This window comes from Takifugu flavidus, chromosome 11, assembly GCF_003711565.1.
Source record: "Takifugu flavidus isolate HTHZ2018 chromosome 11, ASM371156v2, whole genome shotgun sequence".
Lineage (NCBI taxonomy): Eukaryota > Metazoa > Chordata > Actinopteri > Tetraodontiformes > Tetraodontidae > Takifugu > Takifugu flavidus.
This window is the reverse complement of record NC_079530.1, coordinates 310,520-329,063: the sequence shown is the minus strand read 5'-3', so window position 1 is coordinate 329,063 and position 18,544 is coordinate 310,520. Positions and strand designations below refer to the sequence as shown.

The window sequence follows — 18,544 nt, the reverse complement described above, 5'->3', positions numbered from 1 at the left end:
ACCGTGTAAATGCGTAGAAAAACCGCACCTCAAATGTGTTAGTTGTGTTTGACTTCTGCTCATCATTTACCTTTCATCTTCCCCCACTTTATTTTGAATTCCTATGACATGTATACATGTGTTCCTATGATATGCAGTACATGTAAATATACTCCAGGGTTAGGGTTAATCCGCCTGTGATCATTCTCATGATCACCGCTGCCTGTTCCTGACTTGCCTGCCCCGCCTCTTGCCCCTGTCATTGCCTTGTTTACTCAGATTCTGCTCAGTGTAACACTGATTTGCATCCATGCTGTTTCCAGTCAAATATTATCCATATATAATTACAGTAAATATAGCATATGGACATACACTCACATGTCCCGCAGCAAAGACCATAATTCTCCACCAAGACAGGCTTCAAGCAGCATGTAGACAAACTTATCGTCCCGAAATGTTCGGAAAAACCTAAAAGAAAAGATCTGAAGTTAAATCATAAAACACAAACCTACTCAACCTGCAACTAAAACAAAACTTTTATTACTATGATGGAAATTAATACCAAAGGTGTATTTCGGTACAGATTTTCAGAATAGAATTTGGTTTAAGTCTTATAAATTTCTCTGAATAAGGGCCTTCATTTCTCAACTGAAGCTCAAAAAAACTTGTGAAGTGATGAGGAAGTGTGACCACTCTATCTAGGCTGAACTTTTAACTTTGAATGGTTGCTTGCACAACGTCTTCTTTTTCAAATGCCATAGTCATGATAAATCTCAGTGGTTGGCCGCATTTTCAAAAGAGGTCACTTAGCAACTACAGTGAGAAACCGCGGACACTGAGCAGCTCCCATTTTATCTTCTGAAAAAAAAAGACTGTGTTAGATGCAATTTAATCAAGCTTCATCGGTTCTGTTCCAAACATTGACTATGGCTTTCCACCAAAAATAGAAAATCAAGTATTTCACCATAATCCAAAAAGTATTGTAACAGATCTTAACAAATGTGAAGCTGTAATGTTGCGTAAGCTTCAAACCTGATAATAAATGCAGAGTTTGTTTGCTGGAGGATGGTTTTCTCTGAGTAGATGTGCTCTTGCTGTCTGGTATCCACAATGTGCTTCTTCTTAATGCACTTCAGAGCAAATGTGACGTCCTCGTCTTTCAGCTTCACCTGAGAACAGAATGACTTACAAATGATTTTTAAATGCGGTGTGTTTTTTTCCTGGTTCAATAGAGATTTAAAAAAAATATTTAAAATCAATTAAATATGGATAAACACACAAAATGTGAAATTATGCAGCAAAATATGCTTAACTCACAAGAAAAACAAATTCTTTCCAGGAATGTATCCAGCAAAAAAACAGATCTGGCTTTGAGGCCACAACATTCCTTCGGACTTCCCCACTGCTGCTAACTACACCTGACTTTATTCACTGTACCCAGCAGTACATCAGTCACTATATAAATTATTATAACTGAAACTTGACTGATGCACATGCAATGCAAAAGTAGTAGCAGTTGGAGAGCACAGATCCCCCAAAGCAGCTAATTTCCCCAAATATTGTGCCTATTGTGACCTGTAGTGATACAAGGTTACATAAAGTAGTAGGCTGCTTTATGACCCAAGCTGTTGTATTAACATTTGTAATTACCGGAAATCAGATATATTGTGAAAGGTTTGACATGACTTCCTGTGTGCTAAGAGCACTGATGGGACTCGATGTTCTACCTTGAAGTCATGAAGCATAATAAATAGGCATCAAAGGCTAAGCCAGTCTCTGTGTGTTCTACGTTAGTACCCAACAAGAGTGAGCACATAACAAAACTGGTGAAGAGGTAATGTGCACTCACGCCGTGTTTTTTTTTTTTGAGAAGTGTTGACCTGTGTTGTCAGGTTTTTGTTTTCTTTGATGCAGTATGTCATGCACATTGTGCTAGCGCTAATTGCTACCTGCGATTTGAGCAGCACTGTTGCTAAGCGGTTGCTACAAGCAGTGGCGTAATGGGTGTGTGAGAATACTCAAAGGAGGGCAGGACAAGCCGAACTGGCCAAAGATGGCTGGTCTTGTGGGAAATATTGGACCATTTGATGAATATTCCAAACAATGGAGAGACAGTTGAGTATTTTATGCTCGTGAAGAGTATTGTTGTGCCAGTGTTTTTGAGCATTATGGGAGTGAAAACATTCAATCTTCTGCGGAGCCTTGTACAACCAGGAAACCTGGAGATAAGTCCTATGAAGAAAGTTAAAATTCTTGGAAATCACTATGCTCCTAAGCCACTCATTAGCTGAGAGGTTCAGAATCCACAAAAGAAACCGAGGACAGGGAATCTGTATCAACATTTCTAAATGTTCTCAAGCAGTTATCTGAACATTGTGATTTTGGACAAGCTTTTAATGACACCATAGGAGATAGACTGGTGTGTGGTCTGCGCAGTGAGGCCATCCAAAAACTGCTACTCACAGAGGCTAACCCTTAGAAAAGGCCATAGAAATAAGCACATCAATGGAAATAGCTGTGAGAGAAGCACAACAGTTGAGTGCCTCAACCCAATTGCATTAGGGTTAGGGTTAGGTGAACACAAAAGTATAGCACAACCACCAGACAAAGACTCTACCTTTAATATACAACCGTAAACAGCCAGCCTTGTTAGGACGTGGCTGATTAAATGAAATGAGACTGAATTGGAAGAAGTGTTCCTACTTAATGCTAGAGAAAGTCACTCACTGCAGGAACTCTAATATAATTACACAAAACTTTTTGATGGAGAGCTCGGTGGTGGTGAAACCACAGAGTACACAAAAGCCAAAGCCACAAAAGCAAGACCTGTCCCTTATGCCTTAAAACCCAAAGTGGAAGCAGATTACCATATTTTCGCGACCAAAAGGCGCACCATATTAAAAGGTGCAGTCTCAGTTACAGGTGCTATTTCTGTATTTAACACATACATAAGGCACAAAGGATTATAGGGCGCGGACATGGTAAAACATACCCGTACGCTAGCTTAAAACATGCATGCTAGCGTGTGTTTTTAAAAAGGCAGTGGGAGCAAACTTTATTGAAGTATTTAGCAATGCACTCATGTTATTTTTTGATCAATCCTCATCCACAAATCCATCATTTACAGATTTTGGAACTCGGTGCACACATAAGGCGCACCGCATTATAAGGCACCTCGTCCATTTTTGAGAAAATTTAAGACTTGTAAGTGCGCCTTATGGCCACGAAAATACAGTAGTAAAGAATGGAGTGCTGGAACCAGTGACTGGTGATTGGGCAACACCACTTGTTCCAGTCATGAAAAAGGATGGCACACTACGAAATTCTGGTGACTGCAAGGTAACAGTGAACCCTGTTTTGGTCAATGAACAATGCCGATTACCAGACATTGATGACCTGTTCACAGGTCTGGCTGGAGGACAGAAATTCAGCAAAATTTATGCGTGTGAATCCAAATTCATAAGAACTGTTGACTGTTGTGACACACAGAAGGCTTCCTTTCAGGATCACCTCTGACCCCACACTCTTCCAAAGAGTAAAGGACCAGATCTTAAGTGGATTACCAGGAGTCCAGTGTTACTCAGACAACATGCTCATCACAGGATCTGGTGAGAAATCCCACTTAAGGAATCTGGATGCAACATTACAGAGGCTGGAGGAGTATGGTTTGAAAGTCCACAAAGAAAAATGTGAATTTTCCAAACCTTCTGTGGAATATTTGGGACATGTAATTGACAAGGATGGACTCCACAAGGCACCATCAAAGGTAAAGGCTATAGTGGAAGCTCCATCCACAGTACATAAATCAGCTGAGATCATTTCTGGGGTTACTGACTTATGCTGGGTTTGTGCCCTACCTCGCTATCTTTGGCCCAAACAGAGGCATCCCCTCACTTGCAGCCAGTCATAAGCAATGATGGGCCCTGCTCCTGTCAGCTCATCACTATTACATCAAGTACGGGTGCTCAGAGTAGCATGGAAATGCAGATGGACTCTCAAGACCTGCTACCAGTTACTCATCCTGAGTCAAAACAAGGAGTAATCCTCCACTTCAAAGAAGTTTCTGCTGTTGCATTAATGGCAGTTGCTGTAAAGCAGGGGTGGGGAACCTCCGGCCTCCGGGCCGTATACGGCCTACGAGACCATTTCTACCGGCCCGCAACGCAATAAGATTTTTATATTTTATATGTGCACTTATACAGTGGGACCGTTCGCTAAACTCCGCGAGCTGCGAGTAGCAGCGGTACGTATTTTTTGCCTTTCGTATCCTGAAATTTCTTTCGTAACGAGGAAATATTTTCTCGTTTTCTGACATAAAACAGACGGTTATGTTATGTCCGAGTCAAGGTCAGGGTCAGTGAACACAGCATGTGAGGTACGTAGTGGGCTGGACTGATTGACACGGACGAATAATGCCTAGCGAAACACGCTAAACTCTATGAGTTGAAAGGACAGATGAGTTTGGATAAAATTAACGCTCTTCGCCGGAGTTTGGAGGCTCAACAAGCAGCTTTCACACAACCATGTACCGACAGAATATTACGCGTGCAAGTTTTGTGGTGAGTGAATTAATAGCCACGAAGCTGAAACCTCACGCCGAAGGAGAGTTCGTGAACGTGCCTCGTAGCCGCCGCTGAGGCGCTCGCGCCGGACAAAGTAAAATTGTTTCAAAGCGTGAATTTCTTTTCGTGAATAACTATTGAACTAAGACATATATCGTTATGATTCCAGTGGCTAACTGTATGTTTTTATGGTCAAGGAATCTAAATATGTAGTCAAAGTATATGTGGGACTAATATTTATGGTGGAAATCACAATATGCCAGGAATTGTTGCGCTTGGCGGAGGTCTGCGCTCTCCGAGTGCTTTCTAGTTGTTGTTGTTGTTGTTATTGTCTTTATCTTTCTTTCTTTTTCATTTATTTTCTTGATTATCTTGTTGTATTGCAGTTTTTGTGAGTAGAGGCCTCGAACAGGCCCTTACGGGTCTCTTGCCTCAACTCTGCACCTCTTTTTATTTTGTATGATCATGAAAACATATTTTACTTGTCATTTTATTCTATTTATTTGGTGATTTTATATGCATGTGTGCTAAATAAATAATTCAAACTCAAATGCAGCAATCATGAGACTTAGTAACACAGTGGTTATAGACTTTTTTTTGTCTTTTTTTTGCATCCCTAGGTATGTGTTCATAATAGTATGGCCCTCGGAGGACTTTATAAAAATTGAAATGGCCCTCGATATGAAAAGGATTCCCCACCCCTGCTGTAAAGAAACCCACGCACACTGATCCAGTCATGTCTGGGATAATGGAGCTCATTTCTCATGAAAGCGGGGGTTAAATGACAGCAGAACTCAAACCTTACATGGCGAGAAGAAATGAACTTACAGTTCAGCCAGGTTGCGCAGGGTTATCATGTCATCATCCCACCACCTCTGAGAGACAAAGTGCACAAAGAGCTCCACTGTGAACGCTGTGGAGCGAATGAAAGAGATTGATCTCAGCTCCGTCTGATGGCTGGGGTTAGATGCAGCTAGTGAGAAGAAAGCCAAGTCATGTGCAACATTCCAAAAACTGAGGAATATCCCACAGCTGGTACCATTACATCCATGGGAGTGGCCTGAAGACAGTCTTGGATGTCTTCAAATTTCCTTCTCCTTAATTCAGGAAAAACTAAGGTCATGGAGTTTGGTCCTGAACCTCTCAAGGATAGATTAGATCGCATGATCACTCTAGATCAGCGGTCACCAACCTTTTTAAACCAAGGGCTTTGGGTAACGTATTGCGTCACTTCCTGTCTCCTCAATCGTTCGTTGGTTGCACTGTGCGCGCGGTGTTGTATTCACTTTACTTAATATTGAACACTTGGTGTGTTGTATTCACTTTACTTAAAATTTTGAACACTTGGGACATTCTAGTCACCTGATAACAACAGTGAGAAACAACCCATATTAAACAAATACAGGGCTTCGCCGATCACTAGCGTTAGCATGGCCTCACCGTCTGTTTCACCTGGTGTCTTTGTCTGTTCAGTGTGTGAAATGTTTAGTTACTCCTCTGCCCCCTAACCCTAACCACTAAGGGAAGAAGGAATACGTGGAACAATGTTAGTCTTGGTTAATTTGGCCACAAAGCTGAAAACACAGCCATTATTAATTAATCCAGCCATCAGCAGGAGGATTCCCCATATATGGCTTTGCCAGCATCTCACACATCTCCCTGGACTTTGTGACTGGACTGCCACCATCTAGGGGTAACAACAAAAATGGCCCATTTCATTGCTCTGTCAAAGTTTTCACCATCCAAAGACATTGCCAAGATTGTGCTAAATTTTTCAGCATTCATCCATTTCTAAATGACATTAGTTCAGACCAGGGTCGTCAGTCCATGTCCGGGTTTTGGAAGGATTCATCACGGCATCATCTGCAGTCAAATCGTCAGATGAAACCCCTGAACCAGAAACTGGGGACCTACTTGTGCTGTTTGGTTTCCAATTTAACCACTCAAAGCGATCATCTAACCTCAGTGGACAACAAACTTTCCACTTTAGCCATGGGACTGTCACCCTTCACCGTGTAGATGGTCATCAACCTTCCAGCCAGCCAATGTGAAGGAGGTGACTGTTCCATTACGGTAGTTCATGCCATGGTGTGACAGCACCACCGAATATGGGCAGTGTCACTGACAATGTTTTTTCTGAGGCCAAGCTTGGATAAAGGCAGATCATAATCATTGGTAAGCCCCCAGTTATGTTTCAGGAATGAGAGTTTGGCTGTCGATGAAAGATCTGGGTGTACATGGGCTAGCCAGGACGCTGGCTCTAAGATTTGGCTCTAAGATTTGTCTATTCCCTATCTCTAAACCTCATCTAAAACAATTAATCCACTATCAGTGCAACTGAGACTTCCCAGATCTCTCAAGGTCCTATGTGCTATGTAAATAAAGTTAAAGGAGAGCAGACTCATCCCTCCAAGCTTCATCCTCCATCACGGCTGATGGAAGGAATTACCGTATTTTCACGACTATAAGGCGCACCTAAAACACTGAGATTTTCTCAAAACCTGATGGTGCGCCTTATAATATGGAGCGCCTTGTGTGTGGACTGAGTTCCAAAATCTGCTGTGTGCCTTTGGTGGGTGCACTACGGTAAACGCCAATCAATTAGCGGCACACTGACGCGTAAGGATCCCCTAAAATGGCACTTGTCAAGCGACACATGTATGAGGCTTACTTTAAACTGCAGGCCATCGGATATGCGGCTGAAAATGGCAATCGAGCAGCTGCAAGACATTTTAATGTAAATGAGTCCATGGTCAGAAAGTGGAGAAAACAAGAAAGTGAACGAAAGTGAGGAAGACGAAGCTGATTTTCCGCAGGAACAAAGCAAGGTGGCCCGAGCTGGAAGACCGAGTGGAACTGTTGGTTGTGGAACAGCAAACAACTGAAGGGCGTCTCTACTGTCACCATTTGACAAAAGGCCAAAGCGATTGCTGAAGAAATGGACATTGAGCACTTCCAAGGAGGTCCGTCTTGGTGTTTTCGCTTTATGAGGCATCTCTCCGTACACGCAAGGACAACTGTTGCGCAGCGGCTGCCCGCGGATTACCAGAAGAGGGCGGCCATCTTCCCTAACCCTAACCAGGAGAGGGCGGCCATCTTCCCTAACCCTAACGCTAACCAGGAGAGGGGGGCCATCTTCCCTAACCCTAACCCTAACTAGGAGAGGGCGGCCATCTTCCATAACCCTAACCCTAACTAGGAGAGGGTGGCCATCTTCCCTAACCCTAACCCTAATTAGGAGAGGGTGGCCATCTTCCCTAACCCTAACCCTAACCAGAAGAGGGTGGCCATCTTCCCTAACCCTAACCCTAACTAGGAGAGGGTGGCCATCTTCCCTAACCCTAACCCTAACCAGGAGAGGGTGGCCATCTTCCCAAACCCTAACCCTAACTAGGAGAGGGCGGCCATCTTCCCTAACCCTAACCAGGAGAGGGTGGCCATCTTCCGCACCTACTGCCGCGACAAGATAACCGCGCCAGCCACATCTATGAGGCAGCAGCGGGCAAGTTATGCCACCATATGCGAGTCGGAACTGGTCGGTGAGTCTGATTCAGATGATGAAGAAGAGGAATTCGGGATGTTGGACATTGAAATAGTGCAGCTGTTTAATTCAGATACAGAAGATGAAAACTTTGATGGTTTTGTGGCGGAAGAATGAATACTTTGTTCAATAAATGTGTTGAAACTCACTGTTTTACTTCCGTTGTCATTTTTTACTGTATGTTTTAGCATGCGCCTAATAATACGGTGCACCTTATGTATGTTTTAAATACAGAAATAGCACCCATAACTGAGACTGAGACTTTTAATACAGTGCGCCTTATAGTCGTGAAAATACGGTAAAGTATAAGCTCACCAACTCTACTCGACCAAATCCTCCCATGCCCAGTGTTGCTATGATGTCAAGGTGTTGGAAAGGCCTATGTGCAGACAGGAGGGCAACCCTTTCCATCAACCTTCTGTGCTGCTGTGCTTCTGCAGAATCCATTTGAGGTGAGTGAAGCCTGAGCGAAGAAATAATGAAGAAAATTAGAGTTTTAATAAAATTGAAATCCTTCTCAACTTTAGAAAGATGTTGATAGTGCCATTTTTGATACATTTGTGTCATTTTATCATTTGCTCTTACAAAGCATTTCTTCTCTCGTCACTTCTGGAAAGCTCTTCTACATATTCCTTCAAGTAAGACTGGAGCTCCTCATATGTTCCCACCATTTGGTTAAAATTCCTGCAATGAGTAAAGCAACCACCTTTCAGTGTGTATGTGCGCTTATGTGTGTGACCTTTATTAATCCACAGTGGGGAAATTTTTAATGTTGCAACAGTCAGATTTAAAGGCATTATCTTCGCTTGCGTGTTTGGCTGTTTTAATTATTTACATTGGGGGTACTCTACTATCATTGCCAATTGAAGTCATTTGTGCAGATGTTTATAATAGTCGTGTACTGAAGATTCAGATACTCACTCTCTGTCTACCACCAAACAGTGTGTGCCGTTCTTGTTACAGATGATGTTTGCTGAACGAACATCCTCACTGCAAACACACAGCCCATAGTACAGCACAGTTAGTACAGGTGCACAAAGATGATACAGAAAATTTATAATTGAAGTTCAGTGACTGCTAAAGAACTTACGACCCTTGACCTAACTCATCTCATCTTCTTAACCGCTTTAGCCCTTTCAGGGTCACGGGGATACCCAATGGCTGAAGGCAGGGTATGTGCGTGGATGAGTTGCTAGGTCATTTGGGTTCAATATCTTGCTCAAGGAGAGCTCTTGCTCTTGAAAATGCTCTGAAGGTGTTCTGGCACCTTTCCCTACTAACCAAATACTAACTAAATCAAGTCCACTTACCGCTAAGCTAAAAGCTTAATAAATGATATGACACACTGTGATTATCTCATTTCTTTATAGGGTTAGGGTTAATGTAATCCTGCACATACAGCATTGAACAGGTGAGCAATTATTATGATTATTATTATGACAAATCAAGTTGCAACAAGAACAAATATAAAGGCTCAAGGTATGTTAGTTGCCCACACTGGGCTCAGCTCTGCTTTAAGACAAAGGCAGAGCTTAAGATGTGTTACAGAAGTAGCCTGTGGTGTACAGTACAGTATAGTACTAAAAGAAAGAATAAAAAAAGACTCTTATGTTATGTACATTACTATGTACTGTACATTATACAGAAATTAAAAATTATATACAGAAAGGAATGTCAGACGATATGAAGAAAAATGAATGTGCAAATAAGACGTTCCGGAGGTAGAATGATTAAGTAGTGCGGAGAAAATATGCCAACCCTGGGTTATTGGTGCTGCATTAAGAGTTGTGAATATTGTGCAATCTGACTGCAGTTGGGATGAATGACCTGCGGTACTGTTCCTTTTTACACCGTGGGTGTAACAGTCTGCTGCTGAAGGAGCTGCTCAAGGCCCCCACAGTCTCGTGTAGGGGGTGAGAGGGGGTGTCCATAATTGATGTCAGCTTGGCCAACATCCTCCTCTCACCCACCTCCTCGATGGAGTCCAGAGAGCAGTCCAGGAGTGAGCCAGCCCTTCTGACCAGTTTGTTAAGTCTCTTCCTGTACCTCTCTGAGCTTCCAGCAGATGGAGACGGCTTTGGCCCTTCTTGTACAAGTCGTCTAGGTAATAAAATACCCAGGTATTTGTACTCCTCCACGATCTCAATGTCCAAACCCTGGATGTTCACGAGTGCAATGTGAGGAGCCTTCCTACTGAAGTCGATCACCACCTCCTTTGTCTTGCTGGTGTTGATGCGCAGATGGTTCAGTTCACACCAGGCGACAAAGTTGGTGATGACCTCCCGGTACTCCAGTTCGTTCCCCTCAGACACACGTCCAACGATGGCTGTGTCATTGGAGAACTTCTGGAGGTGGCAGCTGTCTGAGTTGTGGCTGAAGTCTGATGTGTAGAGAGTGAAGAGGAAGGGAGAGAGAACTGTACCCTGCGGTGCCCCCGTGCTGCAGACTACCACCTCGGACTCACAGTCTCCGCGACTGTGAGTCCGAGGTGGTACAGTCACGTACTGTAGTCTGTTGGTGAGGTAGTCGGTGGTCCAGGCAGCCAGGTGACAGTTGACTCCGGCTCCCTCCATCTTCCCTCTCAGCAATGATGGCTGGATTGTGTTGAAGGCACTGGAGAAGTCAAAGAACATGGCTCTCACAGTGCTCCCGGTGCTCTCTAGGTGTGAGAGTGACCGGTGCAGCAGGTAGATGACAGCGTCATCCACACCAATGCCCGGTCGATATGCAAACTGTAGAGGGTCCATCTTGCTGTCCACCAGCTGTCGGAGGTGGGTGAGAACGATCCTCTCCATGGTCTTCATCAGGTGAGAGGTTAAAGCCACTGGCCTGAAGTGGTTGGGCTCCCTGGTGTGCGCAGTCTTAGGAACCAGAACCACACATGATGTTTTCCACAGGAGTGGAACTCTCTCCAGACTGAGGCTCAGGTTGAAGATGTGCAGGAGTACTCCACAGAGCTGATCTGCACAGTCCTTGAGTAGTCTGGAGTTGATGCCATCAGGGCCAGTAGCTTTCCTCGTCTTGGTCCTCCTCAGCTCCTTCCTCACCTGATCAGCTGTTATGGAGAGGCGAGGTTTGACTCCTGGTGGGTGAGGACGGGGGTTGGACTGTGGGGGTCGATCTGGCAGGGGGTGGAGGGAGGTGGCGTGGTGTGAGGAGAGAGCTGCTGGTGCCAGAGGTGTTATGGGGGGAGAGGGGGGATGGTGATGTGACAGCACAGCACTTGCTATCTCCGTTCACAAAGCCGAACACAAGTCAGGGTTGAACTTGTACTTGAAGTCCAGTATGTTCAGAAAAAAGGTCAACTTCAAAGAGGACGCTTTTATGAAATATTTTTATCATTGCAGTCTGAATTTATGGCAGTAAGAGATGATGTCTTCAGCAGATGTTATATACAGCTAGTATATTCTCATGATACATAGCATTCTGTGACTGTTGTTGGTATCCAGAACATTTATTTGACAATAGGTAAATGTGTTTTTGATTCAGTTCAGATTTATGTTTTTAATTAATCCTCTACACTGCAGTCACTGCTTTTAGTAAAACAAAGAAATGCCATACAGGTGTGTATTTTCTCAATGTCTATAACCAACTAATTTCTTCTGTATTTTGTGTTTTTTACTCAAGCACTCTTGCATAATGATATTGAATTCAGAAAACATTGTTGAATAGAATTGCACACTAGTATTAAAAAAGCGCGATGTGCAATTTAAATTCTTTTTATCTTTAGAGGTTTGCATTAAACATGCTGAAGTATGCCAAAGTGTGATTGCAGACATGGGTAGGTAATACTGAGGAACTGGCTCCAAATATGGATTAGTTAAATAAAATGTTTTAGCTAAACTACTGAAAATCTGTCATCTTTAAAAATCCAAACAAGTTTAATGCTGCACAGAAAGTTTTAAGTCTTAACTGAAAGTATTTGTATACCTGATTAATGCCTTTTCACCAAAGTAGTCTCCAACCCCCAGAGTCTTGATTTCCTGTGGTTCAGCAGAAGCCTCGGTGCTCTGAGTGACTATGACCTGTAGATAGAAAACTGTAGGTCAACAATACACGCAAGCACTTCCTTTTTTATTCTTCAGTTTATTTTCTGTTTATTTTCTGTTGTATTAACCAGAAAGCAGAAAATGATCATGTGTCATATTTAGGATCACTTGCAGCTAGAGAATATGGGAAACTGGCCAGAAATGCTATTCTAAATGAACTGAATTTGTACTGAAACCGGCTGAAGTGCTATGCAAAAAAACAGTGGCTTCATTTTTGAGGAACTCATTCATCTAAATCTTTACATGATTTTTACCTCCTCCAAGAGAGGAACTTATGTGATAGCAGGTGATTGTCAGTGATTGTAAGCAAAATATCTTGAAAAATCATGAACTAATTGCAATGACTTTTAGAAAATGTTTACAGTGGCCAAGGAAGAGCTAATTAAATTTTGGTGATATTCTGGAGTCCGGAGTGACTTTAACCTTCGGTCTTCCAAACGTCAAAGCCAAGATGTTTTGGCCATGCAACCATGTTGTATAACCTTGTATTACAGCTGCCTATGAACAGTATATGCTATGTAGTATCTGGGTGCAGACATTTTTTGAAAGATTTCTTTTATCATTGCTCTGAGTGTCTTTAAGTTATAACAGGGCATGCCTGGTAAAACTGTGCAGATATCTTACCTCTCCTTTTGAAATGATAAAGAATGTGTTCCCTTCTTCACCCTCTCGGATAATATACTCGCCCTTTTCAAAGTAGTCCTGAAAAGAGGTTCTCAGTGACTGATGGCTGTTCAGAAATTCAGTTTTCTGTCTGATTTTTAATTGTTCTAAAGTTCTGTACATACATACACACACACACACACTCATGCGCACGAATGCACCTACATACACATACATACTTACATACAAAAATACATTCTGTACATTTGAAATTCCATATATGAAATTCAAACATATTTAAGCTGCCCGTTAACTGCAATGAAATCTATCCAGCTCAATTTAACTTATTCAGTTGTAAAGGAGGAGAAACTTACAATGAAACAAGACAGAATTTTTAAACAAATAAATAAACTGCTTTATAGTGAATCTAATTTACAAGTATTGAAATGCAGATATCACCAACTACTGTAGGGGATATAAATGCTAAAGCACTAACCACTTCAAGACAGTCGACAATCTTAGCAAGCTTTTGCTCAGGCAGTCCTTGAAGCAGAGACACACTGTCAGAGAAACACAAAACCGTTCAGCCAGTACAGATAAGAATCAAGATAGATGGATGGATGGATGGATGGACGGACGGACGGACTACATCACTACAGTGTTAAATTTTAACATGATTGATAAATATGTCATTTTCTGTCACAATCTCCACATGATCCTAGATGCGTAAATGGTGTGGATGTCACCTTTGTTTCATGCGGCTGTACATATGGTCATTTTTAGGCCATGTTGAGTTTAAAAACTTAGTCATGCAGTTTGAAACGAACTCCTAGTTTAAAAAAAAATTCAATTGGACTTCGTCTAGTTTCTTGATTCACCTCTCATTTAATGGAGCTGAACAAAAAATAAGACAGCTTTATATTACACCACTAGCATCCATTTTCCCCCTTTCCATCCTTAAAGAAAGTCATAGATGCTGAAGAGAGGGCCCAATTATCCCAACACTCCAGGAGGAACAACTGCCAACAGTTTATAGGGCTAGGGTTAATGTAACCCTGCATATACAGCACTCAACAGGTGAGCAATTATGACAAATCAAGTTGCTACAAGAACAAATATAAAGGCTCAAGGTATGTAGTTGGGTACAATAATGATGTTGGGATCTGTTTTAGTGTTGTCCAAGAGGAAGAACTGCCAACAGAAATTTAAAGGCAGAGCAATAACAACAGAAGAACAACTAACATGGAAGAACAAGAACCACAACACACTGACATCAGGCGATCAAGAAAATTGGGTAAAATCTAAACAAAAAGGTCCATTACCCAGCCAGAAAAGGAGATTCTGACCAAGGGGCTGAATTTTTGCCATCACACAAAAAAATTGCACCTCATCACTACTGAATCAGTCATCCACCACAACTCAAACAGAAACAGAATATATTCGAGTGGAGGTATCAGGATCACTTGCTAGTGCCAAAGCATCATCTTCTAACCTGGATACCCAAGAGAAGATGGCAGTAACAACACTAAAATAGACCCCAACATCATTATTGTACCCAAAGACAAAGGTGGGTGCACTGTGATTCTTAATACCTACAACATAGCAAGGCTTCTCAGTGACTTGGCCATCTATAGGATACTAAATTGGTACCCAAATAACAGCTACAAAAGATGATATCTGAGTGCCTTCAAAAACTGGAGAAGGACCAAGCCATTTACAGAAAACTTTAGTGCACACTCTACCCTGGTGAAGACACTCTCTGTATCTATGAACACCCAAGATCCATAAGAAAGGCACCCCCCCAGCAGCAGTAACTCCAGTACTTACAACAACACCTGGTCTCCATTATTGCTCCGCTAGTTGGGAGAACTGAATTTGATGTTGAGAACTCCCAGGATTCTGCTGATAAGTAAAGCACCCTCAAATTAGAGACCGAGGAAATCATGGTTTTCTTTTATGTCACCTCCCTGTTCACCTGCATCCCAACTTCAGAATCATTTACCACAGCGAGGAGAAGACTCTTCTAGGACAACACTCTCCAACAGAACTCAAGTATCCCCAGACCACATTTGTACTCTGCTCTGCCTCTCTTTTACCAAAAAACATTTCCAATTCCAACTGAAGCACAGCTATGCCATGGGCTTACCGGTGTCTCCTATACTAACTCTGGCTCACCATATGAGAATGCTTCCTGTTTACATAAAGAAATTCATCCTGAGATGTTGCCTTTGTGGTACTGTGTGTGCAGTCAATACCCCTAATTACATTAGCAAAGCCAGCACTTGGAGCAAATTTTACTTCTGTGTTGGCCTCTTCAACTGCAGTGTATATGGGGATTTAATAAATGTGCCTGACATTTGGCTAGCTAGTCCCATCCCAGAAGGTTGGCATGTCTTTGCTCAGTGTTGACTAGCTCAGTCCCAATCATTTAGCCAACTCTGGCTGAAATCACTCCGTTGCTAGGAAGCCCAGTATGGTCAGCCATGATGACTGTCCTTGGGAATCCTTAGTGGCTGATGATCCAATCGTCCATCGTCCCTGTAAACCTCTTCTCTCTCCACGGCTCCATTGGCAATATCTTCTAATAGCACCAAAGCTGCTATTGTTGTTGATGGTATTTTCTGCACCATAGCACGCATACTTTTATATCTACTCATGTAATCACAAAGACACAATTGACATTAAAAATTTCCTAGGATCAATTATTTGGTTTGCTAGTGGCCCAAAAGCACTAGAAATGTGCCTATGGCAGCCATGAAATGTACTCTTGATAAATCTGAAAGTGAGCATGGAAAAGTGTGTTTGCAATGTTTTTGTGCATACATGAGCCCACATATGATTCAGTGCCCAGTGCAGCTGGTAGATCTGAATCATCTACTCCATTGTTTAGGCAAACTGCAGTGGGTGCATCGCTACCTCTTCATGGTAGCTATCCCACCGAAGGTGGCTGAAGATGATCCTCTCCACAGGCTTCATCAGGTCAGGTACCAAAGTGACGGGTCTGTAGTGGTAGGGATCCTCAATGTCTGCAGTTTTAGGAACCAGAATCTCACAGGAGGGCTTCCACAGGACAGGGACTTTCTCCAGACAAAGGCTCAGGTTACAGAGAACAGTGTAGGGCTGATTTTCTTTCCTTTTCTTAAGCTGTCTCGGTTCTCTCCTCACAGTCTAATGTTAGAGCCTGTTTACACAACGTTTTTCTATATTGGTGACATAACAGTTCTCCATGTGGACGACAACGTAACGGAAATCTATGATCTATGATCAATGTGAACATGGAGATGCCAAAACACTGTAGAACACATGCCAGTCCAGTAGGTCGTGGTGCCTTTGGGCTACTGTTTATCAGTGTATTTGTCACTTCATTACATACTGGAGAGTTGCCTGTAATGCTGATGACACTCAGCTTTATTTATCCATGAAACCAGAGGAAGCTCCAGACCTGTCTTAAAGACATAAAGTCCTGGATGTCTTCAAATTTCCTCCTCCTTAACCCAGGAAAAACTGAGGTCACGGTGTTTGGTCCTGAACCTCTCAGGGATAGATTAAATCACATGATCACTCTAGATGGGATCTCATTAACATCTAGTCTCTCTGTGAGGAATCTAGGAGTAACTTTTGACCAAAATCTCTCCTTCAACTCACACATTAAATTAGTCTCTAGAAGTGCCTTTTTTTTACCTGAGGAACATCTCAAAGATCAGGAAGCCACTGACCCACCATGATGCTGAAAAGTTAATCCAGCATTTGTTCCTTCAGGCTGGACTATTGTAACTCTTTATTGTCAGGGTGTCCAAACAACTCTTTAAGAAGCCTCCAGCTGATCCAAAATGCTGCAGCCAGAGTTCTGACAGGTATTGACCACAGAGGTCACATGACTCCTGTACTGGCGTCGCTTCATTGGCTGCCCGTTAAATTTAGAATAATTTTTAAAACTCCTGACCTACCAGGTCCTCAGAGGCCTAGCTCCATCCTACCTGGAGGAGCTAGTGATACCTTACCAGCCCAATAGACTGCTCCGCTCTCAGAATGCTGGTCTACTTGTGGTTCCCAGAGTTTCTAGGAGTAGAACGGGGGGCCGAGCATTTAGCTACCAGGCCCCCCTGCTATGGAACCAGCTCCCTGTCCAGGCCCCCCTGCTATGGAACCAGCTCCCTGTCCAGGTACGGGAGGCTGACTCCATCGCTACTTTAAGATCAGACTTCAAACCTTCCTCTTTGAAAAAGCTTATTGTTACTAATTCTGTAGTTCCAGTTACTATCATAGACAGACAGATTATCATACTTAGGGGGTCATCTAATCGTTAGGTTATATAATAATTATATATAATAATATAGAAATAATTATCTAATCGTTAGGTCACATCTTAGCTGTGCTGTTATAGGCCAAGGCCCGCCCCGCCTCTCCTCTCCTCTCCTCTCTCCTCTCCTCTCTCTCCTCTCCTCTCCTCTCCTCTCCTCTCCTCTCCTCTCCCCTCCTCTCCCCGCTTTGACAGCAAAAATATGTCTCTTCTGCTTCAGATGCTGGTGTTTGGATTCCAACTGTGGCAGAAGAAGCCTTGCAGTGTTCAAAATGTTGGAGAGCACCAAAAGGTCCCTCGGATCTGCCATCATTGCTATGGGTCTTCTACTGAATATTCTTCTTCTACACCTATGCATGGTTCTTGGCAACTCCCAAAGGCTCAGTTGCCTGCAGCTATATTCCGCATGCTCAGAATTGCTGAAACCGCTCCATTTTACATTTATGCATCAATTAATGTATTTTGGAAACATTCCACTTTGGAGCCTATATTTTATTGTTTTGGTTTGATGAATCATGCAATGGCATCTTGGTTGAAACTAGGTAATGCATGTACGCATGTTTCACATATCCATTCAAAGTCAGCATTAGCATATGGCCTTCTTGTTTGCCTCTCGAAATCAACCTGATCACGAGGATATTACCACCTTGTGTTGAAGAGGAGGACTTATTTCCATCACATATCCAAATTTGTAAATTGCATGTAAAATGGGACAAGGAACTAATCCCAAGACCCCAAAGACGAGTTCTTAGCACAGCTGGATTAAGCTGTGCATGTAATTGTACTGACTGAACAGAGGAGGTGGCTGACACCAGTTGCTACTGTTGTCCAAGAAGTTTCACAATCGTTTAATTATTTAATAATATAAATTATAAATATTATTAATCATTTAATAATATAAATTACAAACACCAGCAACAACCACTAATGACAGCATTCAGTAAACTCTGAGATTCCCACCAGTTAATCTAGAACTGTAGAAGCTGCTTGGATAAGAGCTGAAACGTCTTTGGGTATTAATTAATTGTAAACTTTACTGAAAAGTTTACGGACTATAAGTCGCACTTTTTTCATAGTTTGTCCGGGGGTGTGACTTGTACTGCGGAGCAACTTCAATAAATACACTATTACAGAATTTCACATGTTCGTTACTTTCACACTAACAACCACCAGAAGGCGCTCTAGGCGTGTGTACCTGAGGAACAAGTTCCTTTAGCGACGCAGAAGAAGAAGTGGTGCTTCGTCTAGACTTGATTGTTTGGTCAACTTGCTCGGATGTTCTTTATGCTATAGTTATCTGATTAACTGTTAATATGTTACGTTAACAAAGCAGACACGTACTCAGTTCGTTGTGGGTCATGTAGCTGAATTTGTTACGTTAGCATACCGTAACCCTATTGCTAATCCATGCTAATTGCTTTTCAAGATGAAATGTATGTTCTTGGTCTCGGATTTTATCAAATAAATTTCCCCCCAAAATGTGACTTATAGTCCAGTGCGACTTATATAT

At 42.5% G+C, this 18,544-nt stretch overlaps 1 protein-coding gene across 2 annotated transcripts in view; it reads right to left on the bottom strand.

Annotated features, from left to right (window-relative positions):
* The window catches only part of LOC130533403 (cGMP-dependent protein kinase 2), a 38,287-nt gene that overhangs the window by 12,407 nt on the left and 7,336 nt on the right, over positions 1–18,544 (bottom strand). For both annotated transcript variants that reach the window (XM_057046760.1, XM_057046762.1), the window contains exons 7-14: positions 13,231–13,294; positions 12,756–12,833; positions 12,013–12,107; positions 9,004–9,072; positions 8,668–8,766; positions 8,398–8,545; positions 1,012–1,148; positions 358–447 (exon numbers count right to left, since the gene is read on the bottom strand). In XM_057046760.1, coding sequence (XP_056902740.1) covers positions 358–447; positions 1,012–1,148; positions 8,398–8,545; positions 8,668–8,766; positions 9,004–9,072; positions 12,013–12,107; positions 12,756–12,833; positions 13,231–13,294 — 780 coding nt within the window. The remainder of the gene's footprint in view (positions 1–357; positions 448–1,011; positions 1,149–8,397; positions 8,546–8,667; positions 8,767–9,003; positions 9,073–12,012; positions 12,108–12,755; positions 12,834–13,230; positions 13,295–18,544) is intronic.